Raw genomic sequence first — 24672 nt, 5'->3', positions numbered from 1 at the left:
CTCAATTAAGATTCAAGCTTATGAATTCTCTACTAGCCCATGTTAGAGTAGTCCCAGGGCTACTCGAGTGGGCAAGCATGCAAAAATCACCTTGCACGAGGAGACATGTATACAGGGCCAAGGTGGGGAAAATCTTGCAGGTAAATGTTATATTTCCCAGTGTGAGGTGATTTTCACACTGTTTTTCCACTAGACTAACCCTGGGCATTAAAAAAAATGAGGGACAACTCATAGCATGGTTCTAATACTGATGACATAAATGTAGTAGTGTATTAGTCTGAAATATCAGTCATCCTCTCGTCCCGAGGGGGGTTGGGATGAGAGGACAGCTGACATTTCAGACTAAGACGTGTCTCTGATTAGTTGATACTTGGTTTTGATTTTCCCATGCAAGTAACAACCAATAAAAGACACTGCAATTATCTTTGTAGAGCTTGGTCATCAACTTTCTCCCGAGGCTAGCAGCTCTAGCCTCGTAGCTTGAAATTCTACTGATCCTCTAGTGCTATTTTGGGGGGAGAGGGGGAGGGGTCTAGGAGCATTGTTCCTGTCGTTTGTTGCATTGTTCATTCGAAGGGTAGCATTTCTGTAGGACCTTCTGACAGCTGCTACCTGACCCACTACATGATTTCGTTTTAAATCTCAGATGAGTAGATCTCACAGAAATAATAGCCCAATTTCGATATTTTAAAATTCAGCCTAAAACAATAGACATCACTACGAGGCTCTGGGTAATAAACTCCACAAACTCTATAGTAAAGTCTCCGGAGCCTCATCCTGAGGTCTATTGTTTTAGGCTGAATTTTAATATATCGAAATTGGGCTATTGAGTAGACAGAAAGAGTTAGAGATGTTTGTTTACTGAGCCTAGACTTGATAAGTTTGAAGAATGAATTGGAGACGAAAATCAATTCTATGTTATCTCCCCTGTTTGGTTCTTGATTGTCTTTGTTTAGCTACCATAAAAAGTTCATGATCTGGTGTTTCATATGCAAGAACAACCTCCTCTCTCTTGTTCACTGGAGTTCTTACTTGAGGTGCTTCAAACAAGAAATGAGTCGTCTTAAGTTCTTTAAGCTTGATTCTTTGAGATCTTCTACATGGTTTTTCACTGTTCTTGTCAACTTCCTTGCATTTAAATTCCAACACTGCATAAACATGTTTATTTGAGTTTAATTCCTTCGAAACACTTTGAGCATTTTCCTGCTTTTTCCTCCTTCCTCGTGACTTTTTGTTTGGCTTTGTCAAAGCCAACAGTTCTTCCTCGTTTTCGATTTTATGTGGAAATTGAGGTGATACCTAAACGCAAACAAAAGAAAACAGCATTTTGAAAAGGGGAAATATTTCATGCGTTCATAAATCAGTGACTGGATACGAAAATTGTAATTATCCTGAGGTACTAAAACTGGCTACAAGGATGGTGACGCATAGATAATAGCATAAGAAATAGAACGTTTTCTTCCACGATCAAACGATGGAAAAAATAAATTATGCATGAATACTTCGTACCCATTTAATTGATAATTCGTCGTCTACGGGCAAAGATGCAGCCAAAAATGGTCTCCTTGCAGCTTGAACAGGAGTGCAGTAATACTTCTGTCCATTAACAGGACTCTCGATAAAATCTAATGGTGGTTTGAGAGCACAAGTTGAATCGTTTCGCTTCCGTCTTTTTTTCTTCTCGGCCGCCATGTTTGAAATTTTAAAATTTCCGCCACTCATATAATTACCGCTGTTCAAAATGACTGAGGTCTCTGAAAATACCGCTGACCCAGCCTCGTTTCTATAGCGGAAGTTCCGGATTTGTACTTCCGGTGCTTCAGGTCAATATTTCCACGATGTCGCTTTTACACTACATAACTTATAAGCTGGTTATTATCAGAGATCGAAGAGTTGGTTCAATTTATTACACCATTGCAGTTCTTATTGTGCTCTACACACTGGGTGAAATATTTGTCAAGAAAGGATATCTAGAGGTATTGTTTTTATTCACTAAGTCTAGTAACCCTAGCATCTGGATTTTAACACTGTGTCTGTTGTATAAAATTCTGTAAGCCATTGTACTTTTAATGTTCGTAAGTGGTAGCAGTAAATTTTCAAAGCATATAACAAGCTAAAGAAGCTACGGAAGAAGGCTTGTAGTGTTAGGTTTTGTGTTTACTTCCTAAATAATTCTACCACTCCAATCTTTGTTTGCACAATTGTTTGGAATTGAAAACCCAGCTGGCTTTTGATTGGTTAGTTCAGTCAGGTCTGACATAAACCCCTGTAATTCCTATAGCGATCCCAGAATTTTCATTTCCTCTACAAATTTCAAACATCATTCCATACATTTTCCAGCAGACAGAATGGTTTTACCAATATTAAACATTGCAGGCAAGCAATGTGTGCAGAGGAATATGAGGATTTTTAAAGTGTAGTCCTTTGCACTCATTGCGGGCCTTTGATACTTGGAGGAACTTACATGCACTGACGTGTAACCAGGCCCATTGTTTTTTTCTTTATTGACCCCAGTTTGATACATCACCAGAGGGTACCATGAGATTTCTTCTATCAGATCCCAAGGAAGATGACGGTGCTGATGAACAAGCATTACAGTATGAAGACTTGAGTTATTGTTGTAACAAAGGTAGGCCCATTTACACCAATTATGTTACAGAAAGCTGAGGGAGGACTACTCTGCAAATTTTTAGTAGGGGGGGGGGGGAGGGGTCTCGCTAGCACTTTGAGACCCTAACCTATATTAGTAAAACTCAGCTGTGTTCTAATGGAAATCCGCGAATCTGATTGGTTCTCCCACTGATTTCTATTCGCCGATAGAAAACAGTCGCGCGCTCGCGTAGCTCTTTAAGCGGTAAATTTTCTTGATTTTTTGTCTTCAAAGTGCACAATATTGTAGGTTTTGGACTGCAATCCTTTAGAGTTTCTACTAAAACAATTAGACTACTCGCCCTCGTTTTCTATGAGCGATAGTCAACTCGGCTGCGCCTCGTTGACTATTTGCTCATAGAAAACTTGGGCTCGTAGTCTAATTGTTAACTAGACCATGTTCAGCTGCAATTTGCAACCCTATTCTAGACTAAAAACAGACAATCTCTACCCTGACCCAGAGCTTTTTATCAACGCTTTCTTTGTTATCGGTAGCAATGTTACCAGGGGTCAGTAAAGTTGTCATACTGCCCGCCATACTGATTTTTAATGTAATCTGCTGGGAAACTTTGTCTAGACTAAATTCTTCAAGCAACTGGTAATAAAGATTCACGGAAAATGATACCCTAATTCTAGACCAAAACTCTCTGATCACTATACCCTATCCCAGAAAAAAAAAACACCTGAAAATCATGCCCTTTACTTGAAGGCAGCACATGCCTAGTATATAGCTCATATATGGGAGTACTCCCACCCCCTTCCCAGGACAGAATGGTTCCAAATGGATTCTATAAATTATTTAAACTTCACTACAAATAAGATTTCTTGCTTCTTTACAGAGGAGCCTGGCTCTAAGATGTGTACACCGTGCCAGACAATGGATGCCAGGGAAATGTCTTGGCCTGTGGAGTCTCGCACAATTAGTTTGACTACATTTGCAAAGGATCGCTGGCAAACCAAAAATATCTCTAAGTCGTCAACTGGAAAACCTCAACAATTCGAAACAATCAGGTATTTTTGTTTGAGTGGTTAACTTTATAATTCTGTCAACTCTTTTTCCCACCCTACAAGTGGAGAACATTAATTTCTAGCTCTTTCCCCCACCTTGGGGCAAGGTACTAAACTAAGATAAGCTGTACTCCACCCTATGAGAAGTTGTTTGTATATGTCTTGTTCTAGAGTTGCATGCCCCCCAGACTCCCTGGAGACTAACACATTTTGGTGCTCATACCTCCCCCTAATCTTGTTCCCAGATCCCTTTCCGAAGGCTTCGTCCACAAGAGATCTTGGAATGAGATTCCTTCCCCCCCCCCCCTCATCCCTACCCTACTTTTGATCTGCCCCTGATTTTATTCTGACTTACCTTATCACATCCTACATTATTATACTCTCCAGAGAAAAGCTGTACTTCACAGCTCAACCAGAGACGATGATGATAAAGATTGAACATGCAGTGTTGGCTACAAAGTTTTTGCGAGGGAAAGGGGGAAAGGATCTGGCAGCCTCACAAAGAAACATGAAGGGATATCTGTACAGCCACGATGGAACTGTTATCAAAAGGTTAACTGTACTGAATATCTAACCTGTTGCCTTTCACTTTATTATCTTACATCCTAGGCCCGCAATGCATGCAGACAGAAGATTATCTGGCAATACAGGAGAATCCTGATTTCTTGGATCTTCAGGAGAAATGAAAAATGCTTGAGATATCAGGAGGTTTAAGAAACTGGGGGCAAAATAACAGAGAAGTACTATTCAAAGGAAACAAAAATTGCTTTAAGAAATCAGGAGTTTTGAGAAACAGAGGGTTTGAGGAATCATAGGCTTGATTTCTAGCCGTTCTGGGAGTCCGGTGTGTCATCCTCCTCCCAACGATGGTGGTGTGGGGCAAGGAATGCAGGCTCACAAAACAGCTGGAGAATCGAGCCTAGAGGAGTCGGGATTCTTCCATATTAATTTTATTAGAGACTGACTGGGCAGTTTAAAAGATTGAATTCTGATTGTTGCTGTCAGAAGAATTTCATGAAATTAGTCTGTTTTTTTCCTCTCTTGCTGTAGTCTCTCATCCAATGCGAAAAGTCGCTTGAGAGGAATGGCAGATAAGTTCACCATCCAAGAAATTCTCCAAGCGGCTGGTGTGACAAGTTTAGACGAACCCTCTGATGCTCTTAATGCTAAAGGAAAGCCTTTTCGACGGCATGGAATTGTATTACACATGGCCATAAGTTATCAAAATTCTGAGTCAACTTTGTTAGGAACAGGGTAAGTGTCAATCACGACAGAATTGGAAATATATCACTCATTATTAAGAGTTGAGTTGTGGCAAGTCGATCTACCTGTGAAGAGGCTCCCTAGTGGATTACGGTTCAAAACAATTCTGAAACATGGACCACAGAGACAATTTTTTTAAGTGGTAGGGCTAAACAATCTGATTAAGTCAAACAAACGTGTTTCATTACATACTGTATTAATTTTGTACTTTCAAGTGGTAAAATTTTTCATATCATCTGGAGCCCTAGATACCAGCCCCACCCCCTTCGTGGTCCCGGCTGGGAAAGCTGAACCCAGACACATTTGGCATGTTCCCCTCATTCAACAATATTTTTTTTCAACATTTTACCACTATGGAGCCTATTCAAAGGCTACCACCATTTTTGCTAGAGACAATACTGTTAGGTAGAAACGTTAAGAGCATGTAGAGTTTGTTCTTTCCTTACTGATTAGTTTGCTACAAGAATCACTTTCATGAATAGAGGAAGGAAAAATTGATGAGACTCTCCTACCTAACGCAAGTGATTGATTTATTTTCAGGCGACTGTACATGTATGGAAGGGGGTGAATAGAAAAACGGATCGACAGATTTTGACTGTATTTTGGCCCGGATTTCAAATTCAGAGCATATTTTTAAACGGATTTTCGGAACCTTCAAACAAATTTGGTCATTAAATTACAATGGATCGACAGATTTGGTCATAAAATTGTGACAGATCGGCGGATTTGCATACCCCTATTCACCCCCCCCCCCCTCTGTATGTAATGAAATAATTCTCCTTCTTTTCTTGCTAGAGATATAGAGTATTCATATCAAGTGAGAAGAATCCCTTATGCTGATTACAGAGTAAATGAGGTGGTACCAGTATTCAACTCAATGGATTTTACAAACTCTAGTAATGAGGTCCATCAAGAGAATAGACTGTTTCGAAAACGTTACGGAATCAAAATAGAGTTCCATCAAAGTGGTAAACTAGGTGAGTTCGGTAATAGAAACAATTTTAATAGTACAGTAGAATCCCGAAAACTCGAACTCGGATAACTCGAACAACCCCGCTAACTCGAACTAAATTTCGTTTCCCTTGACCAAAATTTGGGTCAAATTTACCCCGATAACTCGAATTCTGGTTTTTTAGGCTTGCCACGGATGCCCATTGAAATATCTTATAAGCTCTTCTTGTCGTGTAATCGGCTTTTACCACCTAAACGAACACTTCAGCGATTTGGTTTTAATTTGAGCAACGAATAGATCTCGTATCTGACACTCATTTTTCACTCATATAATAAAAATGTATGATCGTGTGAGACTTTCTGACGAGATAAGTTTAATTTGCACTGTACTGTGTACTGTAGTGCTGAAAAATCGATTACCGTAACTATCAATTATTAACTTGGAAAATTGAATATTCAATCGACCCCGAAAACTTGAAACCCCGCTAACTCGAACTGTTTTTCATTTCCCTTCAGAGTTCGAGTTAGCGGGGTTCTACTGTAATAATTGAATCATGACTGCAAACTTTGCATCAAATCAAGTAAAATTCTTCAATATTTTAGTAAGTAGTTTCAGTAAACTGTGATTCACTCTGTTTTCACTAATGTGACTCCTAAACTTGTCACTGGTAACATGCTCTGATGAGACAATGTTTCTCTGTGTGTGGGTGTGATATCAGAGACGTTAACCTCAGCTAAACAAACAGACCAAAAAATACCTTGCATTGTAGGCCCGCAATATATGCAAAGGGCTATAACCACATATAGCTCTCTGCACTCATTGCATGCCTACAATGCAAGAAAGTAATTGACTGCGGTTTTTGTCAGGGGCCAGTTTTTCAAAGGTTTGATAATGCTATCCGTGGGATAAATCGCAATCTAGGTGATACATGTAAGTGTTGACAAAACAAACTACGTTATACACTGGATAGTGATTTAGCGGTGGATAGCGTTATTCATGCTTTGAACAACTAGGGCCAGGATTTTGTTTTTCTCTACTTTTTGTCAAGAGGTTTTGCAAGGTAACCAGGCTCTGGAAAAGAAGGTTTGAATCAATTTTGTGTTTTATTTTTCAGGTCATTTCTCGTTGCCAGCATTGTTATTACACCTTGTATCAGGAGTTGGTCTTTTAACACTGACGGCAACAATAGTCGACATTCTTGCATTATATATCCTGCCTGATAAGTTACGATATCGCAGATTTGTGTACGAAGAGTCTCCAGTAGTAGAACAAAAGAAGAATCAATAACGAATCCATAGAAGCTCTATACTTTATCAATTATTGTTTAGCGGGGGGGGGGGGGGGTATCTGAGAAACTCTACATTTCAAAATTTGAGGCCATTACAATTCTGCAAGTTATAAATTAAAATTATTATAAACAAAACAAAATTTGTAAACAGTGATTTGTACGAGGAAATTTATTATGAAATGTATTTTTTTAAATACACATCTCGTTCACAATATTAGACCACTTAAACAATTCCACATTAATTTTTATGGGTTTAAGGGAAACAAAGAGAGCCTCTGAATACCTCACACCAATCATAGCTAACATTAATTTAATTAATTATTCACCGAAGTAAAGGTGAATAGTGGTGGATATTTACCCCCTCATTAAATATCCACCACATTCACCTACACTGAGGTGAATAATTGTTTTAGAATAATTATACGACACACAAAAACTTCACTTTCGGTAAAGAAAGCGACGCGGTAGGACAGTTTCTTTTTCTTAAGCTGCTCGGAGGTGAATAGTACTTTGCTAGTCACCCCCGAGTTAACCAATCAGTGCACGCGAAAAGCACTATTCACTTGTGTGGTATATACTAATTAAAAAGTAAAATACATATAGACAGTAATGATTGTTGTTGTTTTTTTTGAATGACCATGATTTACCCAGACACAAATTCTTGTAAAGTACATGAAGTGATCTCAATTTTTATTAAACAAAATAATAAAAATACCGCCTGCAATTAAATGTGTCGGATCAGCTGGTAACTATGACGATGTGGGCTTGGTCAAATGTCAGAGATTACTGAAATGTACGTTTTCTTATAATCTCTTATGACTTGTTCGTAATTTACACACTCAGGGAAAGGATACTGGTATTTTTAAGTGTTACAACAGAATAATCTTAGTACATCACTGTCACTGTTGGCCACATGCAGAACACAAGGGCATATTAAAGGAGCTATGTCATGGGGATTTTGCAGATTTTTAGTCTAAACCTGGGGTGGGTTGTTCAAAAGCCGATTTACACTAACCCAGGATTAAACGTCGACTGAGGGTTGAATTTCTCTAGCACAAAATTGTTTCTATTGCTGATGTTTTGTGGAGTTTGAGATAAGTTGACGTCAAAACTGAAAGACAGACGATATAAACAGAAAATCGCACTGAAAAGCTAAAAAACTGAAATCAAAAATCACGCTAATCCTGGATTAGCTTAATCGTGCTTTGAACAACCCGGCCCTGGTAGGCAACTTGACCCATGAAAACCATTATCTTTGAACATCTAAAGGGAGATATAACCTTAATTTGCGGATAGACATCAAGCTACCGCTATAAATATTGATATTTTGAAGACATGTGAAATAAATTGAAAAGTGTTAAAGCCTTAATTTTTCAAGTTGCAAACCATTTCCATCCGAGCCGTCTGCAGCCAAAGACGCTTGTTAACAGTTTCAGCACTCTAACGTAGCAATTTTTAATAAAAATAGACGATTATTTTGAGGTTTCCTACGAGACAAATATTAATTTTAGCTGTTCAAAAATCTGGTAAAATCCTTGACAAAGCCCCTTTAACTTCTACACCACATTGAGGAGCTGGGATAAAGCCCAAGTCTTCTTTTGTGTTGTGGCTGACATTTTGCATATAAACCCTGCAATCTTTTATCCCAGGGGGGTACTCCGGCTTGTAAATGACGGGGATGATTGAATGGAGGCAAAATTCAGGACCCAAAAAAATCCCTAAGTCTTCCGACATTACCCAAAAATATCCCTGAACCAAAAATAACCCCCAAAAAAATCCCTTCTCAGGCTTGTCAAATTACCCCTAAATTGCCAGGAGGTGCAATAAAATAACACAAAGAACGCTCGTTTTGTTTATTCATCGCCAAGGCTGCGCCAAGGCACATTAGTTCGTTTTTAATACCCAAAAAAATCCCCTATCTAAATCAAGATACCCAAAAAAATACTTGCCAAATTTTCCAACCCAAAAAAATCCCGGAATCGAAAATTTCAAACCCCAAAAAATCCTTCAATCATCCCCGTCATTAACAAGCCGGAGTACTCCCCCCCTCCCCGGGTCTTTTATACACTGTATAGAAACTTCCAGTTGCGAGGTAGGGGCATATAACGACAGTTATAAAACAGTAATTCATCTTAGTTTGTATAACAAGCCTCAGTGCTTGTCAGGAGTGCCAGCATCCTATTTCCATCATTGACCAGTTGACGAAGAAAAGGCATGAAGATTGCCCATCTGGCTCAGACCAGACTGAATGTGAGCGACGTGTATCTCAACATTGTTCTGAAAACAGCTGTAATACAAACAAAATATTTCAATCAATTTTGACATCTTTCTCGGGGGAATCATTCAGGTTTGGAGCAGGTGGCTATCAGGGATTTGCACCCTGGCAAACTATAAGCAAGGTCCCACCCTCTTTGGTAAACTGAAGTCAGTTTAGATAATGAAATAGCCAGGTAAAGTTGTGTTCACAGCTCAGTGGTCAATTTGCCCAGTGGCTGGCCCTTTGAAACCCCTGCTTTCTACTGTTTAATTGAGCCTTCCCTTGTTTTGAATGTATACATTGCATTTTGCATATAATCAGCTTGAATTTCATGGCATAGATGTAACTAAAACTGATTAAATGAGGAGAAAATGGGGCTTTTCCATTTTACTGCAATTTGTGGTGGAAATCAAACTTGATAAAAAGGTTTTATTTTGAGTGCTTAAGGTAAAGTCTGTGTCCGAGCCAAGTGGCCCATACAGCCGGAGCTTATCCCGGTTTCTGTAGCATTAAGCGACTAGGAGTGTTGCTACTCCCCCCTGGATTGGATGCTAGTCCATTGCAGGGTTACCCCCCAGCAGTAAACTCGCCGGTACCCATTTATACACCTGGGTGGAGAGAGGCACTATGAGAGTAAAGTGTCTTGCCCAAGAACACAACGCAGCACCCCGGCCAGGCCTCGAACCCGGGCTGTTCGACTCAGAGTTGAGTGCGCTAACTATTAGGCCACCGTGCCTCCCACAATTTTGAGTGCCTACAATACCATTTATTTTATAAACCAAATTGAAAAAATACAGAAATTTAGGTTGGAAGACGACTGGAACATACAGATTGACAGAAGTACTGTCAATCTGTCTACAGACAGCTCAGATTTGGAATAAATTTATTGTCACTACCAATCAAGTGAGTGTACCTTATGTTTGAAGGATCTATGCTTTTCTTTATTTCGTCCACAGCATCAGTTAATGATTTGAACTCAAAGGTGTTGAGGTCATTCTCAGCTAAGGACTGAAAAAAATCAAAACATAACCAAGCAATGAGTCAATGGTTAATAAGTAACCTGTGTTGAAAAGAAATCATTCCAAGTTCAAAGCAAAATGTAAACTTGTAAGACATCTTTTAAAAACTGTCTGGCCATAAAGACCTGATAGAGCAACTAGCAATTAAGATGTACTGATAAATTAGTTTAATTCTGTGTTAAAAATGACACTGACATTACCTTGATTTGGAGCATGAGAGAAGTCAGACTACTGACAATCTGTATCAATGGCTGGCTTGTTATTGCACTCCTAGAGAAATAAAACAATTAATTTGTTACCCCATAATAAAGCAATGGGAATGATTCACAAAACTGATAAACCTACTCAAAGAAGGTTTATTTATTTAAGAACAACATTTTTGCTAGAAGCGTAGTTTAATAATGAGCAAACATTAGAAGAAAGTTTTTTCTTGCCTAACCCCAGTGCCATCCCCAGGCATTTAGCTAGAGAAAACTAAGCCAGCTCATTGAAAAGCCCAGCCAGCTATTCTGGTCTTTGTATCTTACAAATTAACTCCAGCTTTTGTTTTCTTACTAGTGAAATTTCAGCTGGTGATAAGCTCTCTTTCAGCTGGTGAAATTAGCGGGAAGCTGGCTCTTAGCTACATGCCTGCATCCCACATCTAACTCGGCCCCAGTTGGACACAAGCATGGGGGGGGGGGGGGGGGGGTATGGGAAGGAGGAAAGAAGGGAGACAACATCAGATCTACCTCTCTCTTATTTCTTTCCATCATCCCCTCCACGCCCCCAGTTGACCCATTCTCCCTTGACTCTTGCCCTTTATGTGGATAAAAGAGATGACTGGAGACCAGTCAGATCCTACTTGAAAACATGCTAGGGATGATCATGGCCATAAGCTTTGTTAACACCTGTGATATTTCCCTGCCCTCACAGTATTTGACTTTTACTGTACATGTAACTATGTATTTAATACTTTGTTTATGGATTTTAACAACATACAGGCCCATAGTTGCATTGTTTTCTTCCACTACTTTTGTGGCCTCCTCGTCGCATCTTCTCTTCACACTAGTAGGCTGGTCCATGGATTGAACTCCTTGTTCAGGGGCAAGCTGATGAAAAAAGCCAATAAACATTATTATATATTAGAATTACTTTGAAACATGTGATTGGTCGAGAGCATTCAGACAATATACAGTAGCATGTGAACTTGACATGATAACCCAATATCTGCAGCAGATATTGGGTTATCATGTCGAGTTCAAAGTCCGCCTAGTTTCCAAGCCCCTCGTCCGTGCAGTGTTAACGCTGTCAAACTTTTGAAAATAAGGCTGAGTGATTCGCCTCCGTTTCCGACGAGGAATTGAAAGTTTTGATCGAGAACAAAGATTATAAAAACACCAAGAAAACAACAAACATAAGTGTAAAAATTCTGAATGGTTATTTGAGGGAGAAGAACCTGGAAGAACCACATTATGTAAGTGCTTATTTTGAATTAAAGCCATTTGCATCAGTTAAAAGTCTTCGTTTGCAAATTGTTTGAAAACGTATAGTAAAACAATTATTGAATTCGGTTTTCGCATGATATCGTGAATTATCAAAACCTCGTGTCTGTGTTATCTGCCCTCGGTTTTAATAATTCACGATATCATGCTCAACGTCATTCAATAATTGCTTAATATCAGTATCTGATGCCATATTCCAATGTTTATTTTTTGTATTGATAATTTGTAACATTAAACATAATGTACAAACCTCTTGGCAGTATTCTTGGACTCCTGTTAAATACTCATTAAGATCCTACAACCAAATAACCATTATTAGTAAATTACAATAAATGTGCTAGCTAATTATATTGAAAGCTAATTATATTGGAATGCATTGCTTGCAAGTCAACGTACCATATTTTCTTGGTTAAATGCCCCCGGTGTTTATTTCAAACTTAGCCTGGTGGACCTGGTGTTTATTTGGCTCCTACAGTTTGTTTGAGCCCGATGTTCATTAAGCAAGGGTTTTTATTTATTATTTTTGACAAACATATATCTGGCTAATATAACTACAGCTTATTTTATTTCAAAGAAGTACCTGAGGGTACTTCTTTTGGAGATTAGGTTTTTAACCAGTACCGTAATTAGTTTTGTAATGTATAATGTAAGTAATGTAGTATGTTTGTGTAATATAATATAATGTACTGTGTAATGTAATGTAAGTAGGGTTATATATATTCATAGTTTTTAGATTTGTAATTGTAAATTTTATGCTAGTAATTTTTTATGCTTTTAAATTTTATGCTTTGTAAATTTTATGCTTTTATACTGGTCACCGATTGATACCAGTCAATCTTCTTGATTGACTGACCGGTCTACCAGGATAAATAAAGTTATTATTATTATTATTATTATTATTATTATTATTATTATTATTATTATTATTATTATTATTATTATTATTATTATTATTATTATAATTATTATTATTATTATTATAAAAATGTCATGTACTGTAGTGTAAATAAAAAAACTCCACCTTAGAACCTTAGCCAACAGAGAACACCTGTTAATTTACAAATACAAGTACATTTAGGCAAAAAGATCACTGTTACTACTTGCAAAATTCTCTAAGTTGAAAGGCCATAACATGGTCTTAACAGATTACTCAATTTTCCATCTAATCAACTATCTTGAGTCCAGCAAAAAAACAACAACAACAAACCCTGTTCAGTCGCTCTAGTTCCAGTACAACAGCAGCATATCGTCTTTGGAACTCCTTATCAATGGGCTCTTGGTATGATTTCTGCATGAAAAAGAAACATAAATTGCATTGCTGGTAATAACTTATACATACAGTAACCTCTACATTTTTATACAGCCTTTATTAAAATATTGTCTCCTACCATTTTCTCAGCTTGTGTGTTCATGTCCCTCAACTTCTCGATGCATTCTTTCTTGACAAGTAAGATCTTTGATAACCTTGTCTGGAAGAAGACAAATTCCATCAAATAAATCAATTTATAAAATTAATATAATTATAATATTTATACAAATTTGACAGTTCTAACATCTACTTAGTAAATATAATATAATAACATTACTGGTGTAAACTGAATGATGATAAACTTACCACAAGGATGAGGAATCTAATCGGGAAACCACCAAGTGTGCCACCTTTAAAAGAAATGCCAAAAATTAACATGTAGCCTAATAAATTGAATTTACTTAAATGGAGAATTCAAAATGAAAAAACAAATAAATAAAAGTATGGTAACTCTTTCACCCACAAAGTATGTCTGCGATGCATGCATGTATGTCTACTGCCTACTATTAGGTTGTTATTAAGGCGATCAGTGTTTGACATAATAAAAATTTGGTTTGTATCTGATCTTAAAATCGGTTTAAAAAGGTGGTAAAAAAACGTATAAGACTGAATTTTCGGTAACTCTCTGTTACCTTCATCAGAGTTAAAATTGGTTCAGTTTTTGCATAATAAGTTTTTATACTGACACCGCCGGTCTCTAGGGATGTTCCCAATGTTAAATAAACTTGTGGGAAATGCACATGCTCTCATTCACACAGTTAATGTCCTGGATAGAATGTAGAACTTCAAGGAGAGAGTTACCGAAAATTCAGTCTTATAAGTTTTTTACCACCTTTTTAAACCGATTTTAAGATCAGATACAAACCAAATTTTTATTACGATTAGGTTATTTTGTTCTTTAGTGGAAATAATTGTAGCATGTGCCATCATTATTAAAATTAGTACCTTCACCTGTATTTAACTGTTACTTGTACCATAGTTAGTAGAGGGGCCTATTAACTATGCTTGTACAGTGTAATTACCTTGCCCTTGCTGGGAGATTGCATCTTGAAGGCGCAACCTTCAACAATAACAACAACATAGTTACCGTAATGATTAGATTTAGCGCCCGGGGGCGCTTATTTACTTTTGGCAGCTCAAGGGAGGGCACTTATTTCAGACAGGGCGCTTATTTGGGACAGGGCGCTTATTTAATTTTTTGAGAAACAACCAAATGCTCAAAACAAATCCTAAATAAATATTAAAATAACTAACAAAAACAGAAAATGTAACAGTAACAAATTGTTGAAATTTCAGTTACTTTTCAAAGCATTGTTCATTTTAGCAGTAAATATATACAGGTACGGTACGGTGAATGTTTATGAGTTTATTTTTTCGACGTTGATGACTTCAATAGGAGCAGTTATCCACAATAGGGGCGCTTATTAGAATAGAGGCTCTTATAAGAATGGGGCGCTTATTTGAATGGGGGCGCTTATTGGAATAGGGGCGCTTATTAACAAAAACACATTCGAAGGGGAGCGCTTATTCGGAAGGGGGCGCTTATTGGAAGGAGGGCGCTAAATCAAATCATTACGGTACTTCACTGAGACAACAATCTTACACTAGCTTGTTCTTACAATTTATACATTACACGTCAAGAAACAGTTACCTTCCTGGCGAAGCTCCTATAAGAGGATCATGAACCTGTGAATAGATATTGAGGTGTGTGGTTAATACATCCAAAATGCAGACTGGTACATGTATCCTTTAGTCAACATCTTCTTACTGTTAACTGCACGACTTGTATAATTATAGTCTCTCAAAGCATAGTTAATAGAGGGAAATGGTTATGAAGCCCGGCAAAGTTCTTTGTTATAGGTTATTGTTCGCTATTTGGGGGGGGGGGGGGGTTGACCATGCACAAAACCTGACAAAATACAATAGGTGGTTACGTGTGTTCATGCAACTAACCAATACATGTAAAAACATTTGGATTACGTAACTCATGCATAGTGTATAAGAGCAAAACAAAAGATGTGCACGGTCATGGACCTTCCAACCTAAATCTTGGCCTCATTGTTTGCTCCTTTGATGTATGCCGGGCTTCCTAACCATTTCCCTCTATCAACTATGCTCAAAGTTACCAGTACATAATTATTCAAATGAAATACTTTTATTTCTTTACCATATTCGGGCTGTTTACATCACCACCAGCAGGAAGAAGCCTAGAAAAACAAAATAATGAGAACAAAATTGTCAGTAATAGATTGAATGACAGATTTACAATTAAAGAGACGCTATCACTGGGATTTTTCTGCTTTTCGGTACAAAGTACTAAAATTGGAAAAGTGGTCTTGCTCTTACATGAAATGCACCTAGCACATCAAGATGAAGTATAAAGTAAACTGTTGATGAAGGAAGAAGGGAGCCATTATAATAATTTTAAGCTGTTTTTTCAGGCCACAAGGGCTAACTTGAAAAAATCAGCTTGACTTTTTCAGGTTGAGATCTAATGTTCCTGATGGCATCACAATACTATCACTTGTTTATAGCTTCAGTACACTGACATTATATTAGTAATTTTTAACAAAACTGGACCACTATTGTGTGGTTCCAGAAAATGTCCATACTCCCCCCACAGAAAGGATTGGAAATTCCTGGGGGTGGGAGGGGTCTCAAAGGCCAAAATTTTTAAGGAAATGTATGAAGCTTAATTGGAATTTCCAGAGGGGGTCTTACGAAAAATCCCTTCTGTGGGGGAGGTATGGATAATTTATGGAACTACACATTCATAGGTTTCCATATGTCTTAGCTCTTGAGTTTTTGAAGTGAAGCTAGTGACAGTGTCCCTTTCAGTACCTTGGTGGTGTGTATGCAGGGGAGAATGCTGCAGTTCTTGGTCTTTCCTTTTGAAGAAATGACGATATTGGCATTGTGTCATGTAACTCCTCACTCTGAAATCATCCAAACAAAGACATTTTAATTTATAAACTTCAGAAAATGCTAGGAAGGCATGGTGGCGAGTGCTCTTGCCTCCCACCAATGTGGCCCGGGTTCGATTCCGGTGCCATATGTGGGTTGTGTTCGTTGTTGGATCTCGTCATTGTTCGGAGGGTTTTTCTTTGGGTTCTCCTATTTTCCTCCCTCCTGAAAAAACAGCATTCCCAAATTCCGTCCTAGTTAGAGAACCTGCAGGAAAACCAGCTAGAGCTGATGTTTTTTTTTTCTCAAAATATAGTTATTTACTTTATTTTTAAAAAATGACAATTTCACAGTCAAAATGCTTTTAATAAGTATTCTCCAAACAATGATCTTATTATTATTATTCTTACATACCAGAACTTCAGTATCAGGAACTGAATGAGTTCCAAGACCTGAAGAAGAAAATAAAAAACATCACTAACATATTGACACTGTACTTTGTCTAGCATATACCAGCTATGAAAAATTTAAAAAAATATATACAGCCAATTGTCAAGATTCTGCTTAGTTCGCACGCATTTGTAATAAAACCAGTTTCTTTTAATTACAACGTGTAACAGATTCTATCAGAGTTCTAACACTTCTTGGATTTCAAGCAGCCAGCTACATGTAGATCAGAGTAGTATCCTGATTTTTCAAACCCTCAAGTTTTGTAATCAACAGACAACTCAAAAACCAAAGAACCAAAAGTCCTTTCCCTTGGATTTCCTGTGCACACTCATTTGAACTCTGCAATCTACACCCTTGATTTACCAAACTCCTGATTTCTCAGACAAATTTTTGCTTTCCTTGGAGGTTAAAGGAATTGGGATTCCCCTTTGTATATGGCTTGTATGCTTAGTCTAAAATAAATGTGTCTGACTGTATCATTCAGAGTACTAAAGGCAAAAAACTACTGCAACAGACTGCTACAAAGTTAACTAGAAACAAACCTGGGCGGTCAAAAGTGACTCTGTAAGAATAGTTGACTGTATCAACTGCATCTATCTGACCAGTGAAAAGGCCATCTTGAGGCTCCCGCAGACGGGCTAAAAGGATGTACATGTAGGACAATGTAAATTAAAATAAACGATTGATAAAATTAAAGCAAGTAGGCAGGGAGTCTACAATATTATGGAACACTTCTACTTCAAGATGCATACCAGTGACTTTTGTTCCAATAACTAGAGGTAAGGGAACTTCCTCAGGCAAATCCTTGAACCTGCTTAGTTCAGTGACCTGTTGAGAAATGAAACACAGCCACTGCTTTAAATGTAATGTCAACTTTGTCTCTAAAACCACCCATCAAAAGTGACATGTTTCTTCTTGATTTGTTATCATTATCACATAATTTTAATAAGAGCAGACTTTTGATTGGGAAGAGTCAAAGTGAAGTTTGAAAGACTTACCTTTCGTTGTTGAAGCATCCGGATTTTTCGTCTCTTCTCTTCAAGCGCTTGCCGCTCTTCCAAGAAAAAGGCTGGAGAACATCTATGTTTAAACAAACAAAACATTTCAGCTGCACATCATAGTGTTTCTCAAGCCATGAAATTTTATTGTGCAGGTTAACAAAGCACTAAAATTCCAGTCTTACCTCCTTGGTTTGCCCATTAGTCTTCTAACTTCTCTCCATTCAACGCGCCGTAATCTGCGAGTCTAATAACAAGAAAGGTTTAAAAATGTGTACTTCCATAAATTATCCATACCTGCCCCATGGAAGGGATATTTCCTTAGACCCCACCCCCCTCTGGAAATTCCAATTAAGCTTCATACATGTAGATTTTCTTAAAGATTTTGTCCTTTGAGACCCCCACCCCCAGGAATTTCCAATCCCTTCTACATGTATGGGGGGGTATGGACATTTTCTGGAACCACACAATACAATATTATTTTAAAACAATAAGTACACGTCTTCGCTGGTTCATCTATGTGACTAAACCTGATTACTTGTAGCGAGAATTGGAGCACTCCGTCTCCAGCTCCTCGACCCCAGCCTCCAAGGAATTGAAACTTAACAATCTGACCTAAGAAAGAGATTTCTTTCCTTTGTTTTCCAGACATTATTCTTTAATTCCATAATACCAAAAACACATTGACTATAATTCTAATAAAAACATTTTATTTTTAAATAAAATCAAAGACCAACCTTTAAATTTGGAAATGACTCCTTTATACAAACATGAAAGTCATTGTCACCTTCAAATAAGACTCTGAAAAAAGAGAAATAAAAATTTGTGGTAAGTTTAACGGTTAGTTCTTGGGAGACGCACCCTGCAACGCAGGCTATAAGTGAAAGAAACAAACTAATTTTAAAGAGAACACCATGCCTCCCGTATAATTATGTACTCAGAGTAGCATTCATTTGGCAAGAGTATCAGTTGTATATAAATGTCCAGCTATTACCTGTCTAGGCTGGAGTAGAACCATTCAAAATAACACCATCTTGCAGCTTTGGGTAACTTTAGAAGATTCTGCAGCTTAGCAAATGATGCCTGACAAGATAATTCACAACACACAATCACGCGTTATACTATGATTTACATAATATATTATGTAACAGACAAATTATAAAATGTATTACCACATTGCAATACATGTTTAGATTATTCATGTACCTTGGCAAGCCTCTTGTCTGTACTTCCATTTCCAATTAACTAAACATCAAGAAAACCAGTACGATCAATAATTAAATTCATCGTTATTATAATGTAACATGTATGTAAATTCAGTGCTGGAAATAACTGTCGGTAATCGGACATTGTCCGATATAATATGCCAAAATGTCCGGCCAATTTTGCAATATGTTCAGACATGATGTCCGAGAACTTACGTGACTGTGACTTGGAAAATTTAATGTGTTTGATTTAAAATGCAAATTGATGTCCGACACATGTCCTTCTAAGTAAGAATAACAGTAAAAGTGAGTCCGCTATGCGAACATGTGTGGACTTTCATTTGAATAAAAGTTGACATTTAATATGAATTAATCAATGAGTTACTGTAGCAGTCAACAAATTCAAGTTTCGAATCAAGTAATTCCAGATACAAGGCGAAAAAACAAAGAACTTATCAATCAATTTATTTTTTTACAAGACTGTTGGAAGAACAAAGTGTACTATTACTTGTCTTATCTCCGATCACTGTCGAAAACTTCCGAAAGCACTAACCCGAGTTATCACGGAAAGTGACCCCCCAATCGGAAAAAACTGCATCACAACAATGTGTAGACTTTAAAGTCCACACAAAAATTATTTCCAGCACTGTAAATTTGATAAATAATTAAAAAAAATGACCATTAACCCACCACAGTTGCTGTTTTTGCCATCCTCCTGTAAAATAAAATAAAATATTTTCCACTTCAGTTTTACTTTGAAAACTCCAATAATATTTCTATTCCACAATAATAATATTATTGAACTGATAATTTCATTCTGTGAGTACTTACCGAAATTTAAATTTACGAGATTAACAACACACTTCAAATATTTTTGGCAAAGAAAATTGACAAACCTTGTTCGGGGGGATGATAGCAAATACTCCTAGAAGGGAAAAAGACAACGTTAGGGAAGAATGGAGAAGAAAAATTCTTATCCAGCAGCTTTTAATTCAAAGTTTGGCTGTACAATGCAGAAATTTTACCCTCTAATTTAATCGTTCGGCTATTAGCACAGATGAAACTTAATTGTAACAAACAATAGTAATAAATACCGCATCATCTGTGCCTCTATCTTGGTCTGCATCTTCCAAGCTATCATCAGTCTGTCGAGTTCTTTTCTTTGACCTTGGCTGTAAAGATAACAATACAATGTAAAGACATCTTGGCCTGGTTGTTTACAGCACGGCTACTGTTACCAGCAAGATAGGATGCTAATCCATCGCAGTTTAGCCCCCAGCACCGTATCAGAGTGCCCTGAAAGTGTTCCAGTACACAGTTGCATGTATGTTCCTGGGTAGAAAGGGATGCTGTTACTAAGAGTTCAGTTGTCTTGTCCAAGAACACAACACAGTAACCCCACCCGGACTTTAACCTGGACAGCTCAATCCAGAGTCCAATACGCCACTGTATGTGGCCATCACACCTCTAAATTAATGACATAATTCACTACAGAAATTTGTATAGTATCTGTGCTTGGCTGTTGCCTAGTTTCCACATACAGTCGAAGCTCTTGTAAGCGGACACCCTCGGGACACGAAAAAAGTGTCCGTGACTGGAGCTGGCCGCTTACGAGAATGGCCACTATGCTGCCACTAGAGGTGTAGGGGATAGATGGTCGCTTACGGGAGCTTGCCCAGCTAACAAAAACCAGACAGAAAAAGTAGAGCTGTCCGCTTACGAGAGTGTCCGTTAAGAGAGCTTTGACTGTATGCACATTTGTACTCATGTATTATTGTGCACACACATTTCAAAGACATTAGTTTGCATACGTACTGGTGTAGTGCGCTTCACAGGTGAGCTAAAAGGGGACTGTGATCCAATACCTGCACAAAAATATATAAACAGCTGTGAATAATCTCAAACTACTCTTTTTTATGTTATAACAATTTCTGGCAGACAAGTTGCGAGAATAAGGTACCAGATCATGTCAAGGGGAAAGATAGGATGAAACACCAAATTCTCCCAAGGAAATTACCGTATTTATTCAATTAAGCACCCTGGGCGCTTATTAAATTTTTGGTCCTTGGGAGTGGGCGCTTATTCGAGGTGGGCGCTAATTCGAGGCTGGGCGCTAATTAAATTTTCACGATTTTCAGCAAATATTAAGTTTATTTTTGTAGCAAAACAATTAATAATAATGGGTACAATAATAAAAGGGGAAGACGTACCAAAGCAGAATTTTAACTGTTCATTGAAAGATTCTGTAAAATACTAAATAAACTCGGTCATGGGGGAAGTCTTCTTAGTAGTACATAGTCAATTTCAATAATCAATACTCCTCTTATGGTTTTCAGGGTTTTTTGTGGGGTGGGGGTGGGCGCTTATTCGAGGCTGGGCGCTTATTAACGTTTCCTACCTTCAGGGTGGGCGCTAATTCGAGGTTGGGCGCTTATTCGAGGTTGGGTGCTTATTCAAGGTTGGGCGCTTAATCGAATAAATACGGTACGTATAGAAAATAGTTGGAAAAATTCAAATGTGATTTAAAAATACAGTAGAGCCCCGGTAACTCGAACTCGGATTACTCGAACAACCCCGCTAACTGGAACAAACTTCTATTTCCCTTGGACCCACTTCACAGTCATTTTCACTCGGTTAACTCAAAAACCCTGCTAACTCGAACTGTTTTTTGTTTCCCTTCAGAGTTCAAGTTACCGGGGTACAACTGTAATTTCTAATCTTGTTGAAAAATAGTTTACTCTTATGTATACATTGAAATGTGCTTAATTCTTGAAAGTTGGGAAAAATATGCTCCCTAAGTTCTTTTTGAACAGTTGGATGCCCATTCTTTAACGTACAGGACACAAGGTTTTTTGTCTTAATGTAGCAATGTAGTACCAATGATGCAATCATATGAACTGACATAAATTTCTTAATGCACAGCCAGCATGATCTCACCAGTTATTTAATGTTGACTCAACCAGGGATTTCATTAAGTGCCAAGCACTTGGCAAATTGAGCGGCTGTGTACAGGACTTTGCTGGGCTTTTTTCAACATCTACGCTGACTTCAGTTTACCAAAGGGGGTAAACTTATCCAGAAAGATGCAATGCAATATATTAGGATCAGCCCTGTGGGTTAGTGGTACACATATACCAATAGAATTATGCTTTAAAAAACTAACCAATATAATTATACCCAAAATCAGGGATAATGAAAGGGATTTACAAACTTTCAACTCAATATCTGTTGAGTGCTTTAAAAAATTTAAAACAGGCCTATATTTCAGCCTAAAACTACTGTATACCCAATTTAACCCCCCCCCTCCCCCGGATATTATGTATCCAAAACTTCTGGCCAACCTTGGTATGTATTAAATACTGTAATTATATTAATGGTAAATTGCAGTTTTGGCAAAATTATGCAAACTACCATGGAATTATTGTCAAAGAAATAATGTCTTAGACTTCAGTAATTTTACCTCTTAGGCTCACCAAGGCTTCTGCAGAGGTTTCTAAAATCAAAATAATATGGGACATAAAGTGAATTAACTACAAGAACATCAACAAGATTAAAGTTGCATTGGGTTTAAGCTGGGAGGCCCAGTTAAAAACATAATTATTCAGTAACAAGAGAACCGTACAAATGAGCGGAAAAACATTGCAGCTAACCAAACTCTTATGTATTTCACTCAACAAAACAAGGATCACTGCCAGCAATCCTAGTTTGATGTGCAGTAGGCTTTACAAAATTAAAATTCTCCAAATTTATCTATTTAAAAACTTGAAGAACAACTGTTGAAATTTTGTATGACTCTTTTCGAGTTCCATTTTAGATTTTAATCTTTTTTAAATCTAGCAACTGTGTAAGATCCTACCAATACGTTTAAAATAGGCTTACACCCTCAAAATTTGGAGAACGTCTTAGCCGGCTATAAAGCTGAATCATGTCGATTGCATACCATCGACCTCAATCTTAAAATATAACATATATATGCGACATTCGTAGAGACTTAAAGCTAAACTGTTTTAAAAATTTATAAGTTCACGTTAGATATAGTAAAGAAATCGAAAATGACTAGAGAAACACAAGATTAAAGCATTTGATTACTTTACCTTCTTCCGCCATATTGTTTTCTGTGGGCGACGCGCTCTTTTTTCAAAGGACACAACCGCTAGGCATTCTGGGGCAATTTTCACGCTTTTCATTTCATACATTCGTTCCTCTTGTATTTCTTTCACAAAAGTATTGCAAGTCGCGATTGACATGTCACGCGCAGCATTTTGTCGCCGGCAACGAGCGAAAAGAAGAAAGTAGCGAGGCAATGTTACATGAGGCAATTTATCTTGTGACTTGCAAAGCCCAACAAACGTTCATGTGCTGGTTTTTGCAACCTGCAGTCATAGTTCCAGTGTAACAAAAACACTTAATTAATCTTGCATAATTTACAAGTTGCGGGGATATAGCCTTTTTCCTGCCCATTCCCCAGGAGTGGCCCGAGAGATGTCAGAAATGTCAGGAGCCTAACCCAGGGGGGTACTCTGGGATCAAAGTGACGGGGATGATCGAATGGAGGCAAAACTCAGGACCCAAAAAAATCCCTAAGTCTCCCGACATTACCCGAAAAAAATCTCTGGACCAAAAAAAAAAAACGCCCAAAAAAAATCCCTAGTCAAATTACCCCTAAATAATTAATTGCCGCAAGGCCGCGCCAAGGCACTTTAGTTTGATTTTAATACCCCAAAAAATCCCCTATTTAAATCAAGTCACCCAAAAAAATACCTGCCAAATTCTCCTACCCAAAAAAATCCCGGAATCGAAAATTTCGACCCCAAAAAAATCCTTCACACATCCCCGTCACTTGGATCCCGGAGTACCCCCCCCCCCCCCCCCTGGGAGCCTAAACCACGACTGGGTTTTCATCCAGAAGCTGGTCCAGAAAAAAAAGGAGTGGTCAGGACCTTCGTTGATGCCCTTTGTTCACATTGCCACGTGCGGCCCAATACACAATCCTTGTATGACCACAAGAGTAAAAGTAGACACTGATTCATGGCTAAATAAATTTTATACCTCCATACCTCCCCCAAATAAGGTTTTTGGTTTGAACCCCCCTCCCTTTCAGAAATTCTAGTTTAGCTTCATACTTTCCTTTAAAAATTTTGGCTTTTGAGACCTGCCACCTGCTTGGATTTTTTTATTCTTTTAATTAATTTTTTTATTGATATCTATTATAAAATGGTTTACAAAATATTAAACAATTGTTGAATGCCCGTACAAGTAATTTAGTCTTAAAGTCAGTGAAATTAAACAAGCAACATCAGAAAAAAAGGGAAAATACTTTGTTACCTTTAGGGGTGTATATCCATTTTTTTTTTTCAAAATAGCTCTTCTTATTCGTTTTTTTTTTTTAGTTTTGTATTTACTGATTCTATTATTACTATTTTGTTGTAATAACCTTGAATTAATACTACACACTTAAATCAGGGGATACCTTAACTTCAAGCCAGGATTTAAGCCAGGATCCGCGCCAGGATCTGGTTAGCCTAACTAGCTTTGGGGAGCAGGGATGGCGCAGTGGTGAGAGCGCTCGCCTCCCACCAATGTGGCCCGGGTTCGATTCCCGGACCCGGCGTCATATGTGGGTTGAGTTTGTTGTTGGTTCTCGTCCTTGCTCCGAGGGTTTTTCTCCGGGTTCTCCGGTTTTCCTCCCTCCACATAATCAACACCTCTAAATTCCAATTCGATCGGGACTCCGAGGGCCACAGGTTTGTCAGTCGAAAGACTGTTATGAGCAACCCTGCAGGTAAAACAAAGTTGATTTATTTATTTTATTTATTTTAGCGCTCTGTTTAGCCTGCAATAGCACTCCGGTTAGCCTAAATAGCGTTTGGTTAGCCTAACTACTGT

At 37.9% G+C, this 24672-nt stretch overlaps 2 protein-coding genes across 2 annotated transcripts; one reads left to right on the top strand and one right to left on the bottom strand.

The window, feature by feature from the left end:
* The first annotated feature begins 1723 nt into the window (after positions 1–1723).
* On the top strand, positions 1724–8045 carry LOC144631812 (P2X receptor C-like). Its single transcript, XM_078490380.1, has 7 exons — positions 1724–1976; positions 2515–2629; positions 3489–3660; positions 4045–4209; positions 4708–4911; positions 5716–5897; positions 6987–8045. Exons 1-7 carry the CDS (start codon positions 1839–1841, stop codon positions 7157–7159), a joined length of 1149 nt encoding a protein of 382 aa, XP_078346506.1. The 5' UTR covers positions 1724–1838; the 3' UTR covers positions 7160–8045.
* LOC144631774 (protein lin-9 homolog) lies at positions 7301–23373 on the bottom strand. The gene is made up of 27 exons (XM_078490329.1): positions 22881–23373; positions 22247–22279; positions 20602–20651; positions 19881–19958; positions 19683–19711; positions 19477–19501; positions 18788–18826; positions 18576–18664; positions 18319–18382; positions 17767–17828; positions 17582–17663; positions 17336–17411; positions 17126–17221; positions 16548–16585; positions 16071–16165; positions 15397–15436; positions 14881–14915; positions 14252–14289; positions 13536–13579; positions 13309–13389; positions 13128–13208; positions 12171–12215; positions 11418–11527; positions 10637–10706; positions 10331–10425; positions 8375–9447; positions 7301–8133 (listed from the first exon to the last, which is right to left on the bottom strand). The coding sequence occupies exons 1-26, from the start codon at positions 22891–22893 to the stop codon at positions 9348–9350; spliced, it is 1608 nt and encodes a 535-aa protein (XP_078346455.1). The 5' UTR covers positions 22894–23373; the 3' UTR covers positions 7301–8133; positions 8375–9347.
* Between the last annotated feature and the right edge of the window lie 1299 nt (positions 23374–24672).

The sequence above is a fragment of the Oculina patagonica genome, chromosome 12 (assembly GCF_052425735.1).
Source record: "Oculina patagonica isolate OP01 chromosome 12, crgOcupat, whole genome shotgun sequence".
NCBI classification, from domain to species: Eukaryota; Metazoa; Cnidaria; class Anthozoa; order Scleractinia; family Oculinidae; genus Oculina; species Oculina patagonica.
Note: the sequence above shows the minus strand (reverse complement) of the source record. Positions and strands in the feature narration are given on the sequence as shown.